The sequence below is a fragment of the Eucyclogobius newberryi genome, unplaced genomic scaffold (genome assembly GCF_026437365.1).
Source record: "Eucyclogobius newberryi isolate DKJ021-1_F unplaced genomic scaffold, fEucNew1.0.hap1 SCAF_7, whole genome shotgun sequence".
Lineage (NCBI taxonomy): Eukaryota > Metazoa > Chordata > Actinopteri > Gobiiformes > Gobiidae > Eucyclogobius > Eucyclogobius newberryi.
Window position 1 is genome coordinate 25,019,791 of NW_027316389.1, and position 15,915 is coordinate 25,035,705.

General features: G+C 38.7%; 3 protein-coding genes across 5 annotated transcripts; all 3 read right to left on the reverse strand.

Moving 5' to 3' along the window:
• Positions 1-197: 197 nt before the first annotated feature.
• Positions 198-1,716, reverse strand: LOC140348933 (ubiquitin-associated protein 1-like). The gene is made up of 5 exons (XM_072435100.1): positions 1,538-1,716; positions 801-1,379; positions 571-741; positions 409-510; positions 198-339 (listed from the first exon to the last, which is right to left on the reverse strand). Exons 1-5 carry the CDS (start codon positions 1,658-1,660, stop codon positions 205-207), a joined length of 1,110 nt encoding a protein of 369 aa, XP_072291201.1. The 5' UTR covers positions 1,661-1,716; the 3' UTR covers positions 198-204.
• A 1,068-nt stretch (positions 1,717-2,784) lies between these two features.
• On the reverse strand, positions 2,785-7,985 carry clpxb (caseinolytic mitochondrial matrix peptidase chaperone subunit Xb). Of its 2 annotated transcripts, XM_072434612.1 has the most exons (15): positions 7,722-7,985; positions 7,198-7,275; positions 6,748-6,905; positions 6,548-6,662; positions 6,307-6,461; positions 6,086-6,245; positions 5,780-5,821; positions 5,269-5,445; positions 5,027-5,191; positions 4,675-4,763; positions 4,437-4,601; positions 4,061-4,360; positions 3,893-3,985; positions 3,712-3,818; positions 2,785-3,163 (listed from the first exon to the last, which is right to left on the reverse strand). In XM_072434612.1, exons 2-15 carry the CDS (start codon positions 7,250-7,252, stop codon positions 3,073-3,075), a joined length of 1,872 nt encoding a protein of 623 aa, XP_072290713.1. In that variant the 5' UTR covers positions 7,253-7,275; positions 7,722-7,985; the 3' UTR covers positions 2,785-3,072. The 2 variants fall into 2 exon arrangements, with proteins under 2 accessions (XP_072290713.1, XP_072290715.1); XM_072434614.1 differs by lacking the exon at positions 5,780-5,821.
• A 730-nt stretch (positions 7,986-8,715) lies between these two features.
• Positions 8,716-15,385, reverse strand: LOC140349178 (uncharacterized). 2 transcript variants are annotated; one of them, XM_072435422.1, is made up of 25 exons: positions 14,709-15,385; positions 13,961-14,012; positions 13,853-13,870; positions 13,720-13,791; positions 13,131-13,226; positions 12,910-13,023; positions 12,736-12,816; positions 12,553-12,627; positions 12,398-12,478; positions 12,198-12,260; positions 12,051-12,131; positions 11,898-11,981; positions 11,758-11,808; positions 11,598-11,681; positions 11,256-11,330; positions 11,084-11,173; positions 10,819-11,001; positions 10,691-10,750; positions 10,553-10,624; positions 10,405-10,485; positions 10,267-10,335; positions 9,777-9,800; positions 9,573-9,698; positions 9,355-9,505; positions 8,716-9,277 (listed from the first exon to the last, which is right to left on the reverse strand). In XM_072435422.1, the coding sequence occupies exons 1-25, from the start codon at positions 15,012-15,014 to the stop codon at positions 8,815-8,817; spliced, it is 2,652 nt and encodes an 883-aa protein (XP_072291523.1). In that variant the 5' UTR covers positions 15,015-15,385; the 3' UTR covers positions 8,716-8,814. The 2 variants fall into 2 exon arrangements, with proteins under 2 accessions (XP_072291523.1, XP_072291522.1); XM_072435421.1 differs by having other exon boundaries at positions 10,553-10,627.
• Between the last annotated feature and the right edge of the window lie 530 nt (positions 15,386-15,915).

The window sequence follows — 15,915 nt, forward strand, 5'->3', positions numbered from 1 at the left end:
ATGTCTGTTTCTTTGCTCTTGATGGTGTGACATGTATGACATTTTTTCCTTATCACTGTTTTTTCCATATATATACATGTCGCTTCTCCAGCTGAAACGAGTTTTTATTCATCTTGTAAATAAACTTTTTTTCTAAAAGAACGTTACCTCAAGTTCTTATCTTGTATTTTTTAATATACAGGATGTATGTATTAATGGTGATATTTAGCCCAAGTGTGTCATGAGCTCTTCCAGAGCCTTTTCGCGGTGGTTTTCATGAACCAGTAGCACTTCTTTGATCGCACTCTGTTGAAATCCCATTTCTTTAAATTGTGTCAGCAGTTGCAGGAATTCAGCTGCCTGAAATGGGTAAGCAGTGTAAGCACTGTTGCTTTTTACTAAATACATTTGTTTTCTACAAGCTCCTACCTTATCCTCACAGTTCTGAAACATCTCCAAGGCTTCCTCCACTTGTCCCTCATCATGACCAAGCTGACACAGCCGCTCGCTGGCAACCAAGTACTTCAAGATCTGTTGAATATACAGGGTTTTTCTTTTTTTCCCAAGCAGTTTTCCTCCAATGTGTTATACCTTTTCAGGGTTTCTGTAGCCAGTCTTCTGCAGGGCCATGACGGCTCTCCGTAAAGTGTAGCCTCTCTGAGTGATGGTTTCCAGTAGCTCTCGTTCCTCCTGGCTGAGTGCAGACAGAAGTTCTGCTGCAGTGTCCAGAAAGGCCCCACCGTAGGCATCAGGGTTTAAAGCCTGTTGACAGAAAATGAGCATTAGAACTACTGAAGGACTTCTAAAATATACCATCCAACCTTTTGTCTGAGGTTTTTGACCGCAGGCCCTGCAGAAGAGGGCCGTTGCTGCTGCAATCTTCTCTCACTCGTGGCTGTATTTTGGGGGTACTTTCTAGTCAAAGCACCCAGTGACCTGTGCCTCTTCTTAGAGTTCTTTGGAGGCTGTGGGCTGACCTGCTGTGGCCTGTGCTCTGCTGAAGATGGTCTGCACTGGTGCAGTGAGGGCAGACCGTTTCTGTGGCCCTTGAGTTCCTGTGGAGACTCTGGTCTGTTGGCCCCCCCGTGCAGCTCTTTGACTCGAGGAGCTGCGCTTTGGGGCCGCTCCATCCGACATGGGGACGACTCATAGTAAACCTCACTGTTGTGTCCAGTGTAGCAGTCTTCTTCAGAGCCACACAGAAGGAACTTGACAGTGCGGTGGTGCAGCCAGGAGTCTGCAGAGTTCAAGCTGTAGCTCCGGGGCCGAGTGCTGGGGGCCCACGGGCTCAATCTGTGGCTGTCCTGAGAGCTGCTGAGGAGCCAGTACGGAGGACAGGAGGGGGGAACTCCAGGGAGCTGCTGCCCACTTAAAATCCACTTCTCCAGGCTAAATTCATACTGTGGGGGAGATGACCAGCAACCACAGTATAATCATTCATTGTTTAAAAACTAGTCAAAAATAAGATTGTTCATGGTCACAGTTGGTCTTGTCTATTTTAAACAATCGTATGCCCAGTTTACTATTCAATTCACAAATGACAGTTTATCAGCCTCACCTGAGTTTCTTGTAATATCTGTGCACAGTCTGGGATGGAGATCTTTGGAGCTGTAACTGCAGGCACTCCCTCCTGCAGTGGGCCCACTACAGTTTGAAACGGAACGTCCTCCAGTGTATTCATTATAGCATGAGGCTGGTCAGAATGCTCAAAACCTCCCGAGTTTCCAAGTATGAGCCTTTAGTGTCTAGTTGGCGGTCTGTGGTTTTCAATAGCTTCAATGCAACTGATTAACTTGATACATCCCCTCACTAAGCCTTTGACATCATTGGATACCAATAATATCTCAGCCACATAATCCTAAGTAAGGTACACACAGGATTTATTAAATTAAAAAGATTATGCCCCATGTATACTTTTTAGCGTATGTGGTGGCAAGTGATTTACATAAAAGCTAATGTATCAAACATGTGCATGCTTAATTCAGTTTTTAAACAATTATGCCCAATGAAATAGGAATTGCAATTGCGTTGGTTTAAACCAGATGCATTGTTTTAAGTGTGTACAAGTGCCAATTACACCAGTTCATAGGGGGCAAATAAAATAAACTCTGTAGATAGATAATAGTTGAAACATGTTTTGTATTACAGTGTTTTCAGAGTACAACAGTCTCCTTTATTCAGACACTTAGATGCTTGTTTACAGATGTAAATTTATTTATGCTCACTGAATGTGTGGCAATCTCAGCGCATTTCCATTGCTGGTGACAGTTTTGTTTGGGAAATAGTTTATTAGACTGATGCAACTATAGGCCAGGAAATAATGATTTCAGTCATGGATTAGGACAACTCACTGACAATATCAAACTCACAGTATATAACCCTGGATTGGGAAATGCCTGAGGCAAGGCTGATACGTGTCTGAGGGCAGAAGTACATTCTCTAGGTGGGAAAAGGAAGCATTGGTGTAAAACAACCATTTTAATGGGTGAAAACATTTGTGTCTTACAGTCAACACACCTAATTTCATATTTAAAGTAAAGTTTTTAAATGCCTAAAAATTGTATTCAAGCTGTGTAGCTCAACATTTACAACCTGTTCTCACACCATGACAATGGCGCTTAAAAACATCAACATTGAGATGTTTGTGGAATATCATGCCCTTTTGTCTTAAGGCATTTTTTCAAAAAGTAACATTAAACCTACAATTTACACATTCCAATTCAAGTGACCCCATATTGTCCATTGTTTCCCTCAGTGTCAGAGCCAATCGCCACAAAAATATCAAACAAACACTAGCTACAAAACTGAATAAAATTGCATTATCTTTATATAGATAAAATGTTAACAACCCCCAGAGATTGAAATACTTTACAAAGGTCCGTTTGTGAGCAGTCGATTAATATGTGATGCACAGGACCAGGTGTTACACGCTTTAATTTGTCGAGTAAAAATCACCAGAAGCCTTCATTATCTTAACTACGTCCTTCCTCAGCTTGTTAATACAAGGCTTTAATAAAATCAGTGGCCAAAAGTCCACATAGATCTGTACATTTCTGAGGGCACTGTCAGGGTTTGAAATGACTGACACAAGGTTTAATTGTTAGCTACATCTGCCTGTTGAGGCCAGTTGTCCTCCTCAATGCCAGGGTAATCTTCATCCTCTGTGGACTCTTTGGCTGGAGCCCTGAAACACAAGTGAATAATACAGTTCAAGTTTCAGGTATCGCTTCAGGTCAGACAGCACAACTTTTCTGAGCTTATTATGTGATCAATTTATAATTGACCTAAGGCCACAGTTATTTTATTATTTGGTTTACGGATCCGCCGCACTTAGATTATTGATTTCTACAATATAAATATAATATATATTTTTTTAATAAAGTACCGCTGTCAACGCAAAATAGCATTAAATGAAATGTAAATAGTGGTATTAAGTCAAAAGATAAGCGTGAAGCAATTTTTCGTCAAAATCCTGCGCGCGGCCCGGGGAGAGCATGGAGAAGACGCGCACGCCCGTTTCCGTGTCGCGCAGCGCAAACTCCTTTATATCGCAAATATACATTTTAAACCCGTTTACATTTTCTCCAGCGCGTTTTGACGTGATTAAGGGTGCACACTTAGAAGCGTGAGTTCTACCAATGTAAAACACGCTAAATCTACCGTTACACTCACCTGCGTGCCGCGTCTCCCCCCCTTTTACTTTTAGAGCACAGTACAAGTACAGACACTCACCTGATATATACAGGGTCAGATTTTCCATGAACAACTTTGTTGTTAAGTTCAACAGCAATAATGTCTGAGTGCGGCACCTCAAACATGGGCTCAAGCAGCAATTTTTCCTGTAGACAAAATGATTTAATTAAATGAAATTACTGTAATTGCAGTCCATTTAAAAAATAAATAAAACAAATACCATTATAGATCTAAGTCCACGAGCCCCAGTTTTCCTTTCAAGGGCCATCCTAGCAATGGCTTTCAAGGCATCTTTAGTAACATTCAGTTCACACTAAAAACAAAAGCAAAAAAATAGTTAAATATACAAAATCGAACAGGATGTTTAGCCTACAAAAACACGACATACTTTATCCATACTGAATAAAGCCTGGTACTGTGGCACCACAGCATTGCGTGGCTCAGTGAGTATACGGACTAGTGTCGGCTCATCCAGGCTGTGCAGAGGAACCACAACAGGCAGACGACCCACAAACTCTGGGATCATCCCAAACTCGATAAGATCCCGGGCCTCCACGAGTTTCAGAAGCCTGTCCTTCTCCTCGATCTCTGCCACGGTGTCCGTCTCTCCACTTGTGTTTGCCAAGTCTGCAGCAGCCGCGGCACGACGACCTTTGCCCAGGTTTGAGGGTGTTCCAAAGCCCAAATACTGTAAGATCATTTAAATAAGTGAAAATGTAATTCAAGACTGAAACCCTTTTACATACAGTGCATGTTCAGATTACCTTTTCATTTTTTCTTCTGCTGATGATTCTGTCAAGGCCATTGAAGGCACCCGATGCAACAAAGAGAATATTAGTTGTGTCCACCTGCACGGTCTCACCTCTTAGCTTTCTTGAGTTTTTCTCAGGAACATTAACAATTGTCCCTTCTAGCAATTTAAGCAAGCCCTGGGATAGAGAAGGATTTACATTCACTAAATGTGAAACATGCAAATGAGAAAGGACAGAGAGAAAGTCAGACCTGCTGGACACCTTCTCCTCCTACATCTCTTAGCTGGTGTATTCCCGGAACACTGCCAATCTTATCTACCTCATCCAAAAACACTATACCTGCATGGGGAAAAAAGGGTGAGCATGGTCAGTCAAATGGCACCTGGATCCAGTTTTACACATTGTACAGCTATTATGAACCTGAAATAAATAATATCAAATCAAACCATGACATACACATGACAACTATATGGTTAAATGTGGAACTATGACATTAGAAAGGCCCTGAAATACAGCAACTGTTTAAGAACATGCAGATCATGTAAGAGGCTTGACATTATAAATTCTAAATCCTGGTTATTCGAGGATAATCCCATGCTCACCTTGTTGAGCTTTTTCAACAGAATAGTTAGCGTCTTGTAGCAGCTTGGCAATAACTGACTCAATGTCTTCTCCCACATATCCCGCTTGAGTTAGTGTTGTGCAATCACAAATTGCGAATGGGACATCAAGGCATCTGGCCAGTGTCTGTGCCAACAATGTTTTTCCTGTGAAGAATTTAATGAAGCAGGAGGTTGTAGTTGTGAGAGACAGAATGTACTTATATTTGTAAACTGATACTTACCAGATCCTGTTGGACCTAAAAGGATTATGTTACTCTTCTCAAGTTTAATATCAGCATGTGTAGAGTCTAAGACCTCCCCTCCTCTCTTCTCTTGCGGAGCCTGCTGACTCGCCTGCTGCTGCATTGTTGCTCCCAGAGCGTTTCCATGAGGACTGATCCCCGCAATCTGCAATAACTCTGCAAAAACATGCAACAATCAACTTTAATAAGCATTTAAACTCATAACCAGTTAAAACCATTAACTGTTACAACACCAAAATTGTATGTGGTATGTATTTGAGTTTTGGTTACAGGCTAAATTTAAACCTGATCTGGTCAGTAAAGCCCTCGGAAAAAGCAGACAGAAATAGGTCAGTGTGACTCAGATATTGTTTGTTTACGTGTTAAAATGTAGACTAACAGTGATTTTCTGCATCAGGTCAAATTAGAACCATAGTTGGAATCTGAGAGGCTCGCATGCGAGATGAGTCTGTACATTTTGGCATTTGTACAATTAAGAATATTCACTTACTTGTGAATCTGTATTCATCCTCTCGTCTTCTCATCTCTAGCTCTACAAGAAGGATGAAATTACTCAAATCAATATTATTACCATTATTGAGGCAGTGCTGCAAGAAAGTGTCAGTTGTAATAAATAAATAAATATATATTGAACAAATGCCAAATAATACAGAATATGATGTATGAGAATGTAACTGCAACCACATGATGGCTACATCCTTATGAATGGCTAAACTGACTTTAAATGTTTTTTTTACCCAACTTGTGTTAATAAAAACTGGCAGAGATTCTTGTACATACTCTACCATGAACCAACCTCGTGGAGTTAAAGAGGGCTGTTTCTCCACCTCCACTTGCTGTCTGTTACCAGCTGGGATGTTGTTGTAGATGCGCTTGTAGTGATTGTACACTGCAACTGCCAACACCTTCTTTGCAAAGGACTGTCCAACAACATACTTGTCAAGGTATGAATAAATCTGAAAGAAACACAGAATATAAGCCTCAGTCTTTCACTGCTCCTCAAAATTTAGTTGTTACCTTCTTTGGTGGAGGAGGAGGTTTCTGTGCAAAGGCTAGTTTCACAGCCTCAGCTGCCGATTCTGGCTCTTTGCTGAGGCCCTTCTTGGAATCAGTTTCAGACAGTACCACGAAGAAATGATGACACTTCTCACATTTAACAAATCTTGTTGATGCTAACAATAATAAGATTCATTTAAAAAAATAAATAATGTAATCGCATAATATAACTTTTGGCCAAATAAAAATTGAGATTACTTACATACAAATGTTTCTACATGTGTACATGGATCTCCACATTTAGGGCAACGAAGCTGACTTCCTCCTTTGCCTGATCCTCCAGAGCCAGACAGCCTCTTTCCTTCGCTTATGCTTTTCTGTAACAAGTCAAAACACATTGCAAACTGTATAAGAGACACGTTAATGCCCCGTTATGATCTGACAAAGAAGCACTCAAATCACCTTTCCATCACTGCCGCCATCCTTTATTGTTCCATCTTTAGATGCAAAACAAGCAGCGGTTTCTGAAAAGTTCCTCAAAAGCAGTAAGGGGGGTAGATGTCTTTCCCTAGACCCCTGACGGCTCAATGAATACAACTGAATCCGAGAGCATACCAAACCTGCAACAGTCAGTCCATTTCAATAATTTTGAATGATTACATTGTACAGTAATACAGAAGGCAAATTATATCCAATTATGTAAACATGTCTATCAAATACAGCTACATAGAATAAAATTGTGTTAGTTTCCAAGGAAAAAGTGCAATATAAATAAACACATCATAAACCATCAGAATATAACCCTTGACGTTATATTACAAGCTCAAAACAAACAGCTGAGATCTGGGTTAGGTCAAGACCTAGTTTAGAGTTATGGCACACAGCACAATGTCATTAAGGGCTATTTCTTACCTCTGTGAGCCGAATTTATTATCAACCTAGCAGCCGAAGTACATGTACTAGACATCCCTCCACTTTAGATTGTACACCCTGAAAAGAAAGCGAAATACGTTGCACAAAATGATGAAAATGTTGCTAGTTGAGCTGCGGCGCTACCATTTCATAACGTCAGCGTCACTGCTAGCATTAGCAGGTCAATTATTTAACCATGTTATTTAGCAAAAGAGTAAGAGCACAGGCTTGCAAACGCATTTTCCAAGACTGAGGAAGCTTAAAGCTATGCAAATATAATAGTTGTAATGAGTGCTACACATTTAAAATGAGTGACATTGTTAAAATCGTGTTAGCTAACTAAAATTAGGCCCAAACCAGTGAGGCTAACACCTGACTACGGTGACTGCTAATCTCAAGAGTCTAACTATGAGACTTCACGTGAACTTAACAGGGAATAGATCAATTTACGTTACGCAAAGGTATATTTTAATGAACATAAACAGAACATTGTCCAAGTTGAGAATTATTTTAATGTTACTCACAGAGCACGGTGAAAGCAGTGGTCTACTGACAGCCCCCGGAGAGAAACGCAAATGTGCTATGTCACTCCCCTCCGCGTGTGTGTTTGTTTTTACACCTCAGATTAAGACCGTCATTATTTCAGTTGGCAAGATTCTAACTTAAGAACTTGTTCTCGAAGCCTTAAATGTCCAGGTGGGACCACCAGTGATGTAACGCTAGCTGCTGTTTTGTAGTACTCGCACCCTTCCACATCCATGCCCTTCCCACTGGGTTACAGAGTTAGCTAACAGGGATAAGATAAGTACATGGATGGTGTCAACATGGTGGCCTGGCTCGCCATGGGTTTCACAGTGATCTATTAAATAAGAGGTTTTCAAAGTGATGACATTTTTTGCGCCGTTGCAAAAGCGATAAACAATTCAAAACAAAATAATATATTTTCTGAATGGCAAAAAAATATCAAAATATTGCCAATAAACAGGAAGCTGAAACCCGTGAATAGAATCCAGTTCTTTACACATCTACCATTTCACAAGGATGCGTTTGAGTCTACATTGAAAATACGGCTATCTGCTTTATTGAATTGAGTAATACATGTCCAAATACCTTGATAGAAATATTTGCAGGCTTATTTAAAAAAAAAAAAAAAGTTTTATAACTTTAAAACGGCTTTGATAGGTGACGGGACAGACTAAGAGCGGTTCAGAAGCACTTTATGGTGAATGTTACAACGAGGCCAGTTATGTAGCCTGGATTTGCTTTATCCCATCCTGGAACCAGGCCTGTCCGGGCCCCGTGGGGAACGCTGGAGGGACTCTTGCTTTGATGTCTCTCGGCTGTGATCACTGAGTAAACTGTCACGTTACACACTGTGAAGGTAAGAGTTAATGTTTAATCATACCAGGGGGTGTGATGTACAGTACATGTCAAGCCTGTGTGTGTTTTAACAAGTACAAAATGTTCCTAGAATGTAACCTAAGCCAAGAAGAGAAACAAAACATGTATGGAAGACATTTTATTGTAAACACGGTAAGTATATGCATTCGATTATTGTTACAGAAGAGAAAAAAAATTAAAACAATATTGACAACAAAGTCATTTAAATAAACAATTTTAAGTAAATTTATATTTAACCTTGCACACTTTAACACTGCGATTGTCCCACATAAGTAAGTGCTTCATATTAGGATAGTATGACATCATGGCCAAGATCCCATTAGATGCCCTTATATCAAAATTTGCATCAACAGATTTATTCTTTTCTAAATCAAATGCATATGAAACCTTCCTGTCCTTCTCATCACTAACATAAACCACTCCACATGCAATAAAAGCGTTTCCTGCTTTGGATGTAGGATAAGCTATGTCAATGAGAGATGCCACAGTGAAAGCCTCATGGTTTACTTTTGCAACCATCAATTTGTCCTCAGAGTTCTGAGCAAAGATGACCCACAGTCCATTTTCATCCACGGCAAACTTAAAATAGGTCTTTGAGTTTTGAAAGACATAATTGAGGCGGTTATATCGACTGTTCATCATAGTGAGACTCTCCATTCTTCTTGTGTTCAAGTTGAACCTGCAAAGAGACAGTATTAAATGATCAAGCAAAGTTACACAAGTTATAACGTTTTATGATCCATGTGAAATACTTACTTTATGAGTTTCTTAGTTCCAGCCAAGTGAAAATACAAATGTCCTTTATAAACCACATGACCACAGCCCTGGTAATATCCTTGCACGTCGATAATCTTAGCGCTTATATTTTGCAGCGCTGACATGTTTAAGTACTCAAGCAAAATCCGACCTTAAAAAAAGGACATTTTAAAATTTTTGATAAGCTCTAACATATATTCATAATAAAAGTTTGTCACCTGAAAAGTGTTCTGCAAGCCAATATTGACTGTCATTTTGCAGGGAAGCATCCAGCATCCAAGCCCCGAAAGTGGTTTGCATTTCAGAGGCCTTCTCCGGACATTTAATGTTCTTTACCGTGCATTCTACATGAAAACTAAAATATACTTAGAATATAATAGAACAGAATATGTGAGGAGGCGGGTAGTTAAGGACACTTTTACCTGTCTTGACTGATGACGATGACTCTGAAAAAAGTTATTATGTCTTTAGTGTTCACATATTATCTGGCATAAGATTATGACAACAGAGGGGTGGAGTGAATGAAACTGATTTGCATGTGTAGGAATGAAAAGTAGCTTTTTCTTTCTTTTTTTTCTTTTTTTTTAGCAAATGACCCCTAGAATGTGATGATGTCATAATCTCAGATGGGGGGCAAGAGCCAGAATTCCCTTTTGATACCATTAATTTGCCATGAACTATCTCAAAGGTAATATTCACAAATGATTACTCACTAACGTCTTGTATTATACCGAAAACTGCATTTGAACAATATTGATTTTAGATGCCACCCCATCTATCTGTATTACAAATTATTGTGAAGTATGGGGTTGCAGGCAGTTGCACATTAAACATAAAATAACTGCAACAACCATATTTAGACATGGAGGCAATGTTATGCATGATTGTTGTTGTATGGGTATATTTTCTTACCGCTTTTCATATAGGCATCGAGTAGATTTTCACTGATATTAAATTTAATCTGTTTGGTTGGAGATGGGGCTGTGTAAAAAAGGAGAAAAAATATATACCTCTTTGTAAGACATATTATCATTCATTAATATTACATACTTGGGGAAATCTGGCGTGCAGCTTGTGTAACATTTTCAATTTCATTCGGCGTAACTTGTCTGTTGTTGTCTTCTTTTGAATCTGAAATTAAAACTATTACAATGGAAAATAGTTTGAAGCTACCACTCACCATTAGTATGTCTCTTACCAGCTTTTATTATTCCAGGGTTTGACTGATTTAAGGAATATCTGGTATCTATAGCTGGTTGATGACTGGATTCTTCTGTAAAACAATGTCACAAATAATGCACAACTTGATCCAGCATTGCAAATAAAAAAGGATTACCTGTTTTTGTTAAATCCTTTGTAAAAGTAACTCTCTTATTGTTGTGAGCATATGAAGAACCTATAGAAAATGTATGTTATATAAATCTATCACTGTAAAACTCACAAGTACAAGACATAATGGAATACCTGTTGAGGCTGACACTGGTGCCATTGTAGTTTTGGCAGTGATGGGACGATTTACCATTTTGTCGCGACTTTCTTGTTTAAATGAGAGCAATTCCCAAATCTGTAGAAAAATGTCTTGCTTTTCAGACGGAGTTGTCATATCTTCATCACTCGTCTCTGAAGTTGGATTGACTGAAGGCGAAGCTGCAGAAAAAGTGGAAAATGTATGATGTAGTTCAAAAGTACCATATTATGCATTATACTCATACCTAGGGATAAGTCATACCTAGGGATACTTGTGTCTTTTTGATGTTTTCTCTAATTGATAGTTGGGTGTTATTTTTTTCCTCTTGAGGAATTGGTGCGGGTGTAGGGTCTGTGTTAAAAGAAATTAAAAAAGAAATTAGAGATTATAATGACACCAGTCTACAGTCTCTAAAAATAACCAAATAGTCTACTTTTATCTGTGAATTCTACTTCTTTGACTTGTAAGGCAGTGTTGGCTTCAAGAGTTGGAGTAAGTGATGGAGGCACTGTAAAACATGTTTCAATATTACGCAGAATCTCATAATGGTCAACATTCCTGACGACAAATGTAGTTAAAGAGACTTTGAATACATGTATTTGTTGATCGTCACTTGACAATAGCTTCAACACAAAATACTATTGAAGTACACTGAATATAGTTTTCAGTTTACCTACTAAAGTTGCTATTAAGAGTCTAATGACAATATTTACCCTCATATTAATGCTGAAAAAAGAAAAGAAAAGAAAAAAAAATAATTTAAACTGATAATTACCTGATTTACTGAGCTCCTCTAACAAATTGTCAGGATTTATAACCTTTAAAACATTTTCATGAGTTGTTGGTGAAGTGGGATGTTCTGTGAAGAATATTATTAAAAAGGTCAGATTTGATTAAAATGTTGACATTTTTATAATAAATCACCAACATCTTACCAGAAAACTCTTCAGTGACACTTTTATTTGTAATGACTAGAACTGGATTTACTGTAAAAAGAAGCATTACATAAATAAGATTACTATTTTAAAGGCTACTATCTAAACAATCCAAAATAGCAACAATTGTTCATTTTTACCAGATTCTGTGTTCTTCTCTGAAAATGTCTCTGGATTTATCACATTAAACAAATCTCCATAAGTTGGATGCAAAGTTGGTTGGTCTGTGTAATGAAAGATAAAGATTAAAAAAAATAATGTAGCATCAAAATGGCACTTACTCAGCTTCTTACTAGATATTTTCTCTAAATTTGTAGAATTTGCGACTATGGAGTCATGGTCAAATTCAGGAGACGAGGGAGTGGGTGGAATCCCTGTTTGAAAAGATTAGAGTTATTTTAAAGTTACTCATTCAATGTTTATATAAAGATTTACCCTACATTTTGGTGCAACAATGACCTCTTCACTAGTGGTGGTGTAGTCTGGTTTAGCTGGTTCTGTAGCTATGAGTGGAGAAACGTATTAGCTTATTATTTACTGTTCACACTGTTCTCACCCACATACATAAAAACATGGTATGTTAAGAAGGGTTAGTTTAATGAAAAACAATCAAACAAATGAAAGTTGCAGAATTGCATACCTGTTAAGACATTTGTAAACACCTCTGTGGTGGTCTCCTTGCTGAAGCTTTTAGGATCATTTGCATCAGTAGTTACAGTCTCTACAAAATATATTATTTATGTCATATTTACCACCATTAGACAGACATTTATTTTCTATGCTCTGAAATCCTACCAAAGCTGTGAGCATGTATCTTGGAGCGAGACAGTGTTTTGATGTCCTTGGTATCATTTGAAGGACGATCAATGTCTGATTAAAGTGCAAGGATGAGTATCATGAGCATTTAGATTCCCTCTATACTGAGAATGCAAGTCAAATTTAACAGACCAATAATTTATTACTAAAATGATCTCGTACCAGCCTGATTACTTGTGGAGTTTTTTGAGCTCGCTGTGGCACTAACAATGAGACCAGCCTCACCAGCTTCTGCAGGTTTTTCTACAACATAATGGCACGAGTTAGACTTTAGAGATAAACACTGACTTAGATATGGCATGTTAACAGACAACCTGACAGCAGAGAAACCCTCACCCATGAGCTTGTTTGATTGACAAGTTTGTCCAGTGGTAGATTTTACGGTAGTTTTTGGACAGGCTGGACCAGGGGGCCCGGGCGGGCCAGGTGGACCAGGTGGACCAGAAGGACCTTGGAAACAAGTACAACTGAAATGTATTAACTTGTCCAGTGGCCTTTAATAAAACATATTGGTGTATACACCGTTATAACAAGGTGCGTATAAACTCAACTCTCACCTTCAATAAAAATGTCCTCAAAGGTTTCTCCTTTCAGGATTCGGATTGGCCCAGGGTCCCCTTTAGGCCCAGGATCCCCTTTTTGGCCAGGATGTCCTATGGCAATACTTTCTTATTGATGATATTTTCAAACATTCTCCTAAGCTCATGTACAGCTGATACTACATAAAAAGACATATACGGTACTACTTATTGCTCAACTCTTAGTACATGGAATTGTTTGTGTCTATATCAAGCAGGAAAAGGCCCTGAAATGACACAGGGAGACCCTCTGCTCTACTAGACTCCATTATTGACACTGGACGACTAGATCGATAGATCATGAACAATATAAACAGTATATCAACAATAGCAACAGTAACTTCATTAACATATCTGTGGGCAACGTTGTAAATGTCCCATGGGTGAAGTTGTGTAATTTGAGTCTCTAATAGCGTGAGTGGGATGCAGATGTTATATAACAATATTGAACAATGAACATCTGTCTGTAACTGACTCACATGTGTGTTCATCTGCTCTGTACTGTGAGATAAAGTCATCCGGGAGTCCCCCTAATCTCAAACACTTCAGCTTCATATTTCATACTTACCCCGTCTTCCTCTCCTCCCTTCAGGGCCGGCGGGACCCTGTGGTCCCCTGGACCCTGATCTACCAGGAATACCTGTGACAAATAAATGTTTTTGATAATAAAGTCTTGCAAAAGTATTAAAGTGTGAATTTACCTGGTGGTCCTGGTGGTCCTGATTTATGAACAAATTAAAACAAATATTTTAGATTGAGTAAAAACATCTTTATGAAAGGTGGTGTGTGTGAAGTATTCTGAAACATACCTGTTAAACACATTCCTTTAGAGTTGTTACACAGCTCAATGAAAGCTTTAATCTGAAAGAGAAAAACAGAAGAGGGTTTTGACTGTGTGGTTCATTGAAATAATCTGACTGTAACATTGAAATATTTTTTGAATGTTTTGACCACATTGCAGAACACTGTTTACAACAATTACTTTTGTGATGTTCATAAAATATAGATCTAAAGATCTCTGTCTGGAATCAAGTGACACCCTCTAATGAACTGTTCCCATGAGGACATGGAGCAGCCACTCACAGCTGCTGTGCTCTCAAGCTCTTCCTTATTGAAGAAAATAACAATCTTTACATAGCACATTTTATATTCTAAGTGGGGAAAAGGCAATATTTCTATAAAATATGCATCCACTTGATGCTTGCTGAAAATCAATTTACAAAATATGTATTTAAAAGTAGAGGCAAAGGTAAAGTAAAACTACTTCTCTTGGTCATTGATGTTAAAATTACACACTATCTGAAACTCATTAAAAAGAGCAAAGGCATGTTGTTTAAGGACTGGCTGCAAAGTTGTACTGATAATGGAGAAAAGGTCAACTAATATTACAATTAGCCCTAATTAAGTTCAAAATAAACTCAACTACAAGTTGAATTACAGCCAGAAAAGCAGTTACAATTAGAACTGACCCAAACATGTGAAAAATCTGAATGTAAAGAATGCATATTTGTAGATAACTAAATCTACAGCAACAAAAGGTCAAAACAGCTATCTTACCGGGACAGTAGAGTAGGTGACCAGCATCAACATCTCTTCATCCTTATCAGTGATGTGTGGTGGTTCTCCATTGTGACTTCTCCTGCTACGTTGGACCTTTTTAAGTTTTTCTGCCTCTTTTGGATCCAAGGTCCAAACCTTCTGGGCCAATCCTTGCACCTGAGCGTCCAGTTTGGTCATATCTTCACTCATCTGTCTGTTTTGATGAAAAAAGTAGACCAAGCCTGCAGAACATAGTAGAAGCAGAATACATTGGGCAAGTAGCAGGGCTTTAAGTTGAACTGAAACTCCATTGCCCTCCTTCATGTTGCTTGGTCTTCACTGCGCAGTGATCTGGGGTTCTCTAGCACACGCAGTGCATATCTGATTACGTGCCAACAGTAGAGACGTCACAGGGAATCCACTCGCAGGCTACAGCAGAGGGATAAACATGTCAAAAACTGTCTGCTTGAGCCACTATACACATTACGCAACAGTCTGCATCTGGTAAAATGTGTAGGACTTCTCATTTAGAGTCAGCGTCTTGCAGAATGGCATTCAGGCAGTGAGGACAGTATCTGTAGTCAAATCCTACACAAAAAGACATGGAAGTGGAATAAATGAGTTGGTATAAAAGATGCTATTATTTCAATAGACAAAGGCGCATTCATGGCAACTTTAGTCAAGTGCGTATGCGTGTGTGTGTGTGTGTGCTTATGTGGGTCTAATCTTATTTTGTGCACGGTTTAAGTTTTTAAAATGCAATTTTTTTGGATGTGAGTCAATAGTTTTGGGTAATTAACAGTATCCATAAGTACTGCCAATAATCTCGTGATGAATAGCATTCATACAGAACTTGGAATTGTTCAAGAAAATATTTTTTCATTTTCTATTTTTCACCATATTGTCTACTTCAAAATGCATTTTAGCCTGGTGCGTATACTGTAATCATTTGGAGAATAGAAAAATACACTTGCTTTTGTGCCCACTGCCCAAATCCCTTGTTCCTTTAAGGCCAGGTCAGTCTGACCCAGCTAATTAATTTCCCCTTGAAAAGGCTCCACGCTTGAAGAACTGCGTGGTGGGCTTTCTCTCTATTGAAAAAATCTGTGCAATGTAAGCCTGATGAAAAGATGTACTGGACAACCACTTTTAGACGGTGATGGTATTTTTTGTGTTTTTTTTGTGTTTTTCTTTTATCTCTGCGCCATGCTTTGCCATGGGTTTG